General features: G+C 47.9%; 1 protein-coding gene across 1 annotated transcript in view; it reads right to left on the minus strand.

The window, feature by feature from the left end:
• The window catches only part of si (sucrase-isomaltase (alpha-glucosidase)), a 41,754-nt gene that overhangs the window by 4,109 nt on the left and 27,645 nt on the right, over nucleotides 1-10,000 (minus strand). Inside the window, 9 exon segments of the mRNA XM_042064329.1 lie at nucleotides 1,323-1,471; nucleotides 5,076-5,192; nucleotides 5,437-5,471; nucleotides 6,259-6,392; nucleotides 6,629-6,767; nucleotides 7,964-8,054; nucleotides 8,473-8,589; nucleotides 9,018-9,080; nucleotides 9,834-9,953. Coding sequence (XP_041920263.1) covers nucleotides 1,323-1,471; nucleotides 5,076-5,192; nucleotides 5,437-5,471; nucleotides 6,259-6,392; nucleotides 6,629-6,767; nucleotides 7,964-8,054; nucleotides 8,473-8,589; nucleotides 9,018-9,080; nucleotides 9,834-9,953 — 965 coding nt within the window.

Genomic DNA, 10,000 nt, shown 5'->3' on the forward strand with positions numbered 1-10,000 from the left:
GGCAGAGAGAACAGAGAAGCCCACTCACTTACTCACACTCACACACGGCTCCAGGGGATGCAGGGGAGAGCCCAGCAGAGCCCAGCAGAGCCCAGAAGAGCCCAGCAGAGCCCAGCGGCTCTAACCCTGATGCTCCACAAATCTCCACATCAAGAGCCTCAGCCAGAGCCTGGGTGGAATGGGAAAGAGCAGGAAACACAGAAGAAGGGAAGAGAGATAGAACAAATTAAGAAGGGAAGGAAAGAAAGGAAGAATCGAAAGGAAGAAATGAAGATAGATAGAAAGAAGGAAAGACAGAAAGGGAAAAAAGAAAGAGAAAAAGAGAAACTGAATTGAGAGGAAATAGAGACAGAGAGGAAGGAAAGAAAGAAAGAAAGAGTAAAGAAAGCAAATGGAGAGGGAGAGGGAGTGTTGGTGGAGAGTGCAGTGTGAGGAGCGGGTGGGCAGCGGGCCCATTAGGCTGAGAGGCGGGCACCGCGCCGGACACGCAGGGCGAGAGGGAGCGTGAGTCAGCCGCTCCTGATCAATGCAGCCGCCACAGCGCTGCCAGAGCGCCAGAAATATGAGAGGATGAGGAGGACGAGCGAGAGCGAGAGGAAGGGCGAGACGAGAGATGAGTCAGACGGAGAGCAAACGGGAATGCGAGGGGCATGCGAATGATGGAGCAGAGAGAGAGAGAGGAAGGACAGACGGACGGACAGAAGGACGGAACTTAAAAGGGCTGCGCTAAGAAAAATGACACAGCAGGAAGCCGGGAGAGGGGGATGAGGGAAGGAAGACAGGATGCTGGCAAGTGAAGAGAGCAGGGGAAAAAAGGATGGAGTTTCTGAAGAAGGGCAAAAAGGAGAGACAATTGTTGATAAGCCAGGCAGGATAAGTAAGGCTAAAGGCACGGCAAAGCAAGTGTTTTTAAATCAGTGCTTCTGAAAGGAGCAGCCTCACTCTAATATGTACAGGGGAATGGCACTGTCACTGCCAGGGAATGGAAAAGTAATTGAAAGTGATAGGGCGAAGACCTGTGAGGCATTGGGAGATGGCACATCACAAAACATCTCAACATCTCAACTCAGGGTGTAGCCCGCGGCAGCCTGCAACAGCCAGCCGTCACACTGGAGTAACATGCATTACAGCGGATCTCACAGGGCAAGGCCACTTATGCTGCATTTCCATTTACAGAGCTGACAAAATGTCTTACATTTGTACCCATGGGTTGAGAGAGAGAGAGTGTGTGTAAGTGTGTATGTGTGTGTGTATGTGCATTTGTATGTATGTTTTTATTTGTGTGTGTGTGTGTGTGTGTGTATGTGGTGGAGGGCACTGACTCGTGCAGGAGGGGTCGCACCACCGTGCTTCCAAAGACGTGGGCCTCGAACATCAGCGTGTAGAGATAGGGCAGCAGCGTGTAGCGAATGTTCAGCACATCCCGTGACGCCACGGCAAACTCTGGATCCCAGGCCACTGGGTCTTGTCTCTGTCACACACACACACACACACACACACGCACACACACACACACACACACACGCAGGGATGCAGTGAGAGAGAGAGAGAGAGAGAGAGAGAGAGAGAGAGAGAGAGAGAGTGAGCGAAGACGTAAAGTAAATTTATGGGCACAAACATCCTTGAGGAAATTATATGCTAATCCGTATATGCGGCCCACAATACATTGGACTAAACTTGTGCCGCTGCATGTGTATGTGTGCAGCCGTGCCCCCAGCACACGGCACACACGGAAACCCTGAACAAAATCATTTCAGGAGAGTAGACCCAGCAGACATGCCGTCCTAATTCTGAACAGATGCCACATGCTCTCCTCTATACGTGTCTGTGACGCGCCGGCTCCCTGCAGACCCGAGGCTGATCTAAAAGCACTTCAGAGAGTAAATAATGAAAAGGATCACGGGGTAACTGAGTTAAACAGCCTACAAATGAGCTACGTTTGGCTAACGCAGAAAGTTTCAGAGTTAAATATGAATAAGCAGGAGATATCAACGACACAACCAATTTTTAAAAATGCATGACAAACAAAATATATTTTGACATACAAAACAGTAGAGAGAAGGTGATCACTCTGCCATCTAATTTGGAACAAATATGTATGATTTTTGCAAACAGTAAACAAACACTTAACCACATGCCACTTTGATAAATGCTGCCTGTTTCTCTTTTGCTGCCGCGGATTAAATGCTTTTGGAACACAATTTAGTCTTTTGGCTAATGGTTGAGTGGGAAGAAATCATTCATGTTTACCTGAATGTGAAACTGTTTATTTCTCCATGAGAAGCCATAGGAGCAATCACTCCATGGAGAAACACAGAACTAACAGTACAGACCTCCACCCATCGAACAGAAGGAGCAGTTAACAAACAGTACAGACCTCCACCCATCCAACAAAAGGAGCAGTTTGACTGGAGATGTTGCTCTAAGTGTGTCAAATTGTGCCCACTGCTCAGAGCCACTGTAGCCTTGACTCAGTGTGATGGAGGACTTCAGTTTGTCCTGGAATCTGATTTCTACTATGAGGCCTGTCAGGCAGCGGTGCCTTTGCTGGCGGACTTCATACGTCATACTTATCTTCACAAGTGACATTTCATATGTGACCAAGGCCACCTAAACTGGCGCAATCCATATTTGTGTAGGACAGAGACAAGCCATTTCTGGAGCCTCAGCTGGGTAGCCCTGGGTCTGTATTTTAAATTCATGAGTGTTGCACAAGCAGCTTACCGACATCGCCAGTGATTTACTGTAATACTGTTAATTTTGCGGATAAAAGGAAGTGCTGTGTGTGTGTGATGCCACTGAATGTGCAATGTGCTGAAAATGGCAAAACAATTCCCCCCTGGGATAAGACTCCACTCCTGAGCAAAGATCCAACAATTTGAGAGTCACTGGAATATTGAACCTGGGTTAAATGTTGCGTATTGCCCTAAGTTACTGTTGAAATTGAGGCTGCTTAACTTGGTGCCTTTGTAAAGCTCATGAATCATTGTGGAGATGAGCATCTGTAAAGAGTGCTTCTGACAGCAAAGCTGCAGAGGAGTCGGCGAGAGACCTGCTTACGACCATATCAGTTAATGCAGACATGCTTTGGCGAGGCAATAAAGGGAGGATTTATCCCATCACTGTGAGTGTGTGTGTGTGTGTGTGTGTGTGTGTGTGTGTGTGTGTGTGTGTGTGTGTGTGTGTGTGTGTGTGTGAGAGAGAGATGGAACGCTCTGCTGTGCTTCATTCATGAGACTGAAGGCTGTATTTATGACCACATGTGATCTATGTCACCCATGACCTTGTCTCACCCCTCCCACCCCCCACGCTCCCCTCCCATGCCCACTATCAAAAGACATGGAGGCTCCTCTTCCCCTAAACTGTAATGGCGCTCATATTTCCCCATTAAACGCCTCGGCCTCAGACCTCCCCAGCCAGCCAGCCAGTCTGACTCTCTTATTCTCTCTCTCTCTCTCTCTCTCTCTCTCTCTCTCTCTCTCTCTCTCTCTCTGCATAGGACAGCCAAAAAATGATTCCAGGGCGCGCTGGCCCCCGACTCCATTAAGCCGCGGCTGCTGAGGAGGGAAGGCGTTTCCACCTACACACCACGCTGCCTGCGGAGGCAGCCAGTCCGTCTCCTCTTCCCTGGCAGTGTGAGGGTGGGGAGGTGGGTGGAGGGCTGAGGCACACGGAGCATCTTTCTCTCTTTCAATAGCAGCTCACATCGATAAGCACATTTACAGAAGAAAACAACCGGTACAGTAAAGGCCCATCTTCCTCCTCTGAGCCTCTATCTTCTCCTCTCTCTCTCTCTCTCTGCCTGTCTTTCTCTCTCTCTCTCTCTCTCTCTCTGCCTGTCTTCTCTCTCTCTCTCTCTCTCTCTCTCTCTCTCTCTCTGTCTCTGTCTTTCATGTCCTGATGTGTATTTCAGCTATCCTGTCCTCTAATCCCCCAGCATCTTGCCCTCTAGACCTCCTTTATTGCATCGCTTTCTTTCCGTCTCTCTCTCTCTCTCGCTCTCTCTCCTTCCTGTTCTCGTAACTGCATTACGTCCACCTCGGCCCCTCATATGATGACCTTTCATTCCTCCACCATTGTCTTCCATAAATGGCCCCATTTGACACAGACACATAACAGCTAATGATATGTTACCAGGGCTAATTGCAGGGGGCACAGTTGAAGAAAAGAAGGGATGTAATTGGCCCTATCAAGAAACGAGTGAGAGGGACACGTGTAAAACACATGAAAGTAGAAGAGGGCCCTTTGAGGCCCTTTCCCCCCCCCCTCCGTTTTGTTCCTGCTTTTTATTCCCTTATTTAATCCCTCTGTTCTCTTCTCTCTTCTCTGACCTTGTCAGTGCACATCACGATTCCTGGTCGGCTATCGGCCCGTTATATAGCCGCAAATTGGCGCAGATCAGAAATGAGGCAGATAATAGAGACATGCTCACTAGTGACCTCCTACTCAAACAGCCTTGAACAGCCTCCCCCTCCCCTCCCCCGTCCCTCACAAACCCCCGCAGGTCTTCTAATGGTGTCGATTTTCTTTTGTTTTGTTTGTTTGTTTATTTTCTTACTGTTTAAGCCTCCATTTGCAAGCCATTATTAAATGATTGAAATCAAGAGCGGGTGGGGGGGGGGGGGGGGGGTGGTTAGGGTGAGCAGTGGATCACCTTGAAAATTCAATTACGCCCTGCACCTACTGTCACTGCCACGGCCTGCGTCGCCGTCCAACAAGGAAATTTAGCCGCGCCACATCGATCCCCTCGGACTCCGCTTATTGGATTTTTTCTTCTCCCCGTGTGTTTAACAGCCCCACAAAGGTCACAGCACACACCACGCTATATAGATGACAAAACTCGAGGCCCTGTGTAACGCCCCGGCTGGCCACTCGCATCGCCTTTCATCATCTCTCCGGCCTGCTTCCCTGACCTCTCGCTGTGCCGGTGGGTTTTCTTTCTCAGCTGTTTGAAGTGGTTAGAAAGCGGAAGGTTTTGTTTTTCCGGTTGCCTGTGTTAGTTGCTGGTTAAATGCTTTTGAGGCGTTAACTTGGGGACACGGGAGCCCTGTGTTTTGAAGGAAAAGGCGACTCACCGGGGACCCTTTGCCGTTGTGGTTCCTGGAGTAGGGGTAGAACGCTCCCAGTTGCATCCAACGGAGGCACATCTCGCGCGAGGGGTGGTTGAAGAACCCGCAGATGTCCGCACCCGTCTAGATGCAACAAGACGCACTAAGCACCATTCACAACCACACGACCATCCAGATGCTATTTTCTATTGACATGTTTACAGACATCCTCTGAAATGCAATTGCACCCACAGATGAGTCATAAAATACATATTTCTGGCCCCGTGAAGGCATAACTTTGAAGGAAAGAAAGAAATCCTAGGCTCAGAAATCAATAGCAATATCCATTTAGGCAGCAGAGCTCCAGCAAAGGAAGCGGAGTACTTACATAAGGGATGCCAAACAAGCTGAACTCCATCATTCCTGTGGAAATGGCAGAGAAAGAATAAACATCAAGACTACATCAACACAACCATTCAATGAGGAGAACAACTGAGTGATGGAAAAACAGAAAGAGTTACACTGTGAAGTACGATGTGTGCAGATGTATTCAACATCCCGAGCATTAGACAAAGCAGAGTCCCATGCCAAGCTAGTGTACGTACTGTATGTGTGTATGTATGTGGACGTATGGCCACGAGCATGTGTGTGTGTGTGTGCGCGCATGCCAATGTAGAGAATGTGTATGTGTGTGTTTGAGTGCTCTCTGTTGTTTGGAGCAAGTAGAATGCTTTCAACATGTCTACCACATCCAGCTTCTGGAACACTTTGTTTGCAGTGCAGAGGGAGGATCAAGAATCTTGGTTTTCCAGAAACCGTGTGGAATACACTGACTCTCTCTCCTTTTCTCTACATCCCCACAATGAACTGCACTCTGCAGTCTCAGCTCTTCCTTCAACTCTCAGAGAGAGAGAGAGAGACCAAGAGAGAGGGAGAGAGAGAGATAAAGAGAAAGAGATGTTTGCTAGTACAGTAGAAACAAAAAAAATCAGACACCCACAAGGCATCAGGGGAAAATGCACTCCCACACAACACTGACATCTCTTACGCCCATACACATACACGCACATACACGCAAGCTCTCCCTCTCTGTCTTCCTGTCAGTCAGTCTGTCTATCTGTCTGTCTTTCTCTATCTGTCTTGCTCTCACACACACACACACACACACACACACACACACACACACACACACACACACACACACACACACCTATGATGGATTTGTACAGCTGGTCCCAGGCGGCAGCATTGTCCCCGAGCCAGTGTCCTGCCCAGCGGCCACTGGTAGGGTATGTGGACCGGGTCACCACGATCCCCCTCTTCCCAGTCACATTCAGCAGGGCACTGTAGACGTGAGATAGGGTAGGAAAAATAAGAATAATTCACAGCAGTTATGGATACAGGTCGGTAAATGAAAAGGTGGCATGATTTTTGACACTGTCCTTTTTATGGCCGTGTGACAGTACTTGCTTGCTCTTCTATTAAGATCAGCTGAGCACCACATACGTCCGTCAGCTTTACCTGAGCAACGAGAGTGATTTGTAGGAGGGACATAGACGTGTCAAAGATACGCCACTCACTCATATGTGGGCTTGGTGTGAGACCAGCCGTAAAGATTGTGGACGTCGTAGTGCTTGACTGGGGTTCCATCACTCAGGAACTGCTGGCTGTTCATGCACAGAGTCTTATGGTTCAGGCCCATGTGCTTGGACTCCAGAGCTAAGGCAATGGGGAAAAAAGAAATAAACTGGCATTTAATTGACAGATCTTAAAAGCATCATATATACTATAAATATATCAAATGAGTGAAGCATTGCCACTGCAATAAGAATATATTAAAGGAGAATTCCGGTGTGATATTGACCTAAAGTGTATTGAAACATGATACTGAGTGTGAACGTATGTCTCATAGCCCATCTCGGCTTGTCCCCTGCACTCCAAAATCTGGCGCTAGTTAGCCGATGCTACCAACAGCTTTTTCAGTAGTGGTGCTTCGGCATCGGGCTAGCCATGCAAATAAATCACTGTTTTACACCCATTTACGAGGCTCAATGTATCTCCACACTTCATTGGTAGACTTCCGAGGGCCCTGGCATGGATTCCAGTTGCTGCTACTGGAAGAAACTGGAATCCATGCATTTCCACTGAATTATTTTTGGAATCTGATCCCTTATCATACCAGTTCATTCTTACTTGTTGCTCGACTTATCGTGACTAAATTCAAGATGGCTGCAAACACTAAACTTCGTGAAGATACTGTCTGTAAATCGTCTTGTAAGTAAACTACCAGTGCTTTTTCAAAGTTCTCAATGTCTCGTTTTAAATGTCAGGGCCCTCGGAAGTCTACCAATGAAGTGTGGAGATACATTGAGCCTCGTAAATGGGTGTAAAACAGTGATTTATTTGCATGGCTAGCCCGATGTCGAAGCACCACTATTGAAAAAGCTGTTGGTAGCATCGGCTAACTAGCGCCAGATTTTGGAGTGCAGGGGACAAGCCGAGATGGGCTATGAGACATACGTTCACACTCGGTATCATGTTTCAATACACTTTAGGTCAATATCACACCGGAATTCTCCTTTAAGTCAATTAACTGTATTAAAAACTGTCATGATTTTAGTGGAGCTTGCTTTATTTGTTTATTTTGAAAATAAAAACTCCACATGCTCTCATTAGTGACTATATCTGTTGCAATTATACGGACTTCATAACAAGCCTGGGTAACACTTCATTTACATAATCTGCTCAAATTCAAGTCCTGTCTTTCCAATTGTTCACTGTACATCACCTTAACCTCAAAGCCAATCCCTAAACCCTAACCTTAACCATTAAACACATTTGGTGTTAACAATCTCTCAACCGATAGTTTATCTGTGATAAAATGTGACCCAAGACTGTGCTGGCCTAGTCCTTACGTGGCATGTATGGAGGGTGGTCGTAGATCTGTGGACCCAGACAGTTCTCCCCAACGGTGCCGTGGACGAAACTTGCGGGCTCGTTCATGTCCTACAGCGCATCAGAAACAATAAGACACATCAGCTGATACAGGCACCCAGACAACTTTCCTCCAAGAAGACAACTGTTTACACATCTTGGCTTGACATTTTTGTGTGACATGACAAGGTGGCGTGACTGGCAGGTGAGGTTTGGAACTGTCTGGAATATGATCGTAGGTGACAACAAAGCGCTAACAGAAGGAAGTCGTGGGACATCACACTACTGTCAAGAACAAGACCCCTAGAAGTTTCAGAAAAGGAACCACAGCAAAACTGATGCTAGCAGCACACACAGAGAGACCTGGGCAGGGACGCCAAAACCCCAAAGTGCCTGCTTTGAATCTGCCAGTCACTGACAGTGCCACTGTGTGTGTGTGTGTGTGTGTGTGTGTGTGTAAGAGAGAGAGAGAGACAGTCACGACACTCACAATCCACAGGCCATCAAACTTCATTGTGTTGGTGTAGAAGTCGAGGATCTCCCGGTGCCACCACTCAGCTGTGACGTTGCGGAAGAAGTCAGGGAAGGCAGCGTAGGCCCTGTACATCTGCGGGGAGGACAGGAGGAGGAAGAGGAGAGCATGTGAGCGAGCGGCCGCGCTCGTTTCCGCCGCCGCTGATTACAGCCTCCGCGGGGGGTCAGCGCCGGTGAACCGGCAGCCGAGCCATTGTCCACTGATTGGGCATGTTCCAGACTGTCATGTCATAATTAGAAGCAGGACTCTCTTCCAACTTTGCCGAGGCAGGGGCTTAATGAAAGGAGATGGAAGGGAGCACTGCTGGGCTTAATCACACACAGACACTGGGCTGTGCAATTACAAGGCATTGTGTGTTTAGTGATTGGTGAGGAAGCTGCGGACAGCGTTGCATTGGCACTGGCTGATTATATGAGTGAGGAGGTGCTGGAGGCTTTTATAGAACACCTCTGGCTAGTAGACAAGACAGCGAGCGAAGGGGGTTGAGTGATGCAGCCTACCTCCACCTGCGTGTCCCAGTCCAGGCTCTCATCAACAGTGACATTGGGGAAGTCAGGCCACACCTGTAGCAGAGACAGAATGAGGTGTAGGACAGAGAGCACATCCACGATGGTCAACAGGTTATATGGACTGCTTATGGGTCATCTCTACTTATCCAGTGCCAGCGGTAACATAGTCACAAAATCAGTGTGCCATAATTGCTTCAGTGCACCTACATTCACTAGATAATATTAAATTGGTAAAGTTTACAACCCGGGTCAAGTAACCTCAAAAAAGTTTTTCAATTGTTTTGCCACTTTGTGATAATGTAATGGATTCGTGTCTAAAAATGAATGTTTGGCCTGGTCGAGGGTGCAGCTACAGAATGCCCACTCTGCTTGTGTAATGGTCTGGTGCTCTCTGCACACTGGGCTCTCATCCGGTGAAATTGATTTTGGGCAGAGAGGTGGGTACATTCCTTGAGGCGAAGATGCAAAATTTCCTGAGACACAAACATGGGAATAATGTACGGCCTCTTAAAACCATATTGCTCTGTGCATTGTGCCACTATTCTTTTCCCATTCTGCCTCCCCCCCAACATTACACACCCTGCACTGTGTGTGCAAATGTGGAGAACAAAAGGCCAGTGAATGTGGAAAGGAGTTGAGTGAATTGTTTGTGTTTTGGGCAGACTGGAATACAAGCTCTGGCTCTCATCACTCTCTCATTTTTTTCTTATAGCCTAGAAATCTAGATGCACCCTAGCGGCAGCAAATGTAATTGTAAATGACCCTACATCTTGATGTGAGTCTGGCTCATCAGGCTACTCCTCTTACCTTTCCCCAGACGATCTCGCTGCTGAGTTCTGCAGGCCATTTGATGAACACGTCCTGTTCCAAACCCCGGTCAAACGCAGGATACGACCCCCGCGTCTCATTGCCAGCGATGGCAGGATCCTACAACACACAGCACTCTGAGCTGTTCAATGGTTTCTTTTCAGACT

The sequence above is a fragment of the Alosa sapidissima genome, chromosome 15 (genome assembly GCF_018492685.1).
Source record: "Alosa sapidissima isolate fAloSap1 chromosome 15, fAloSap1.pri, whole genome shotgun sequence".
Classification (NCBI taxonomy): domain Eukaryota; kingdom Metazoa; phylum Chordata; class Actinopteri; order Clupeiformes; family Clupeidae; genus Alosa; species Alosa sapidissima.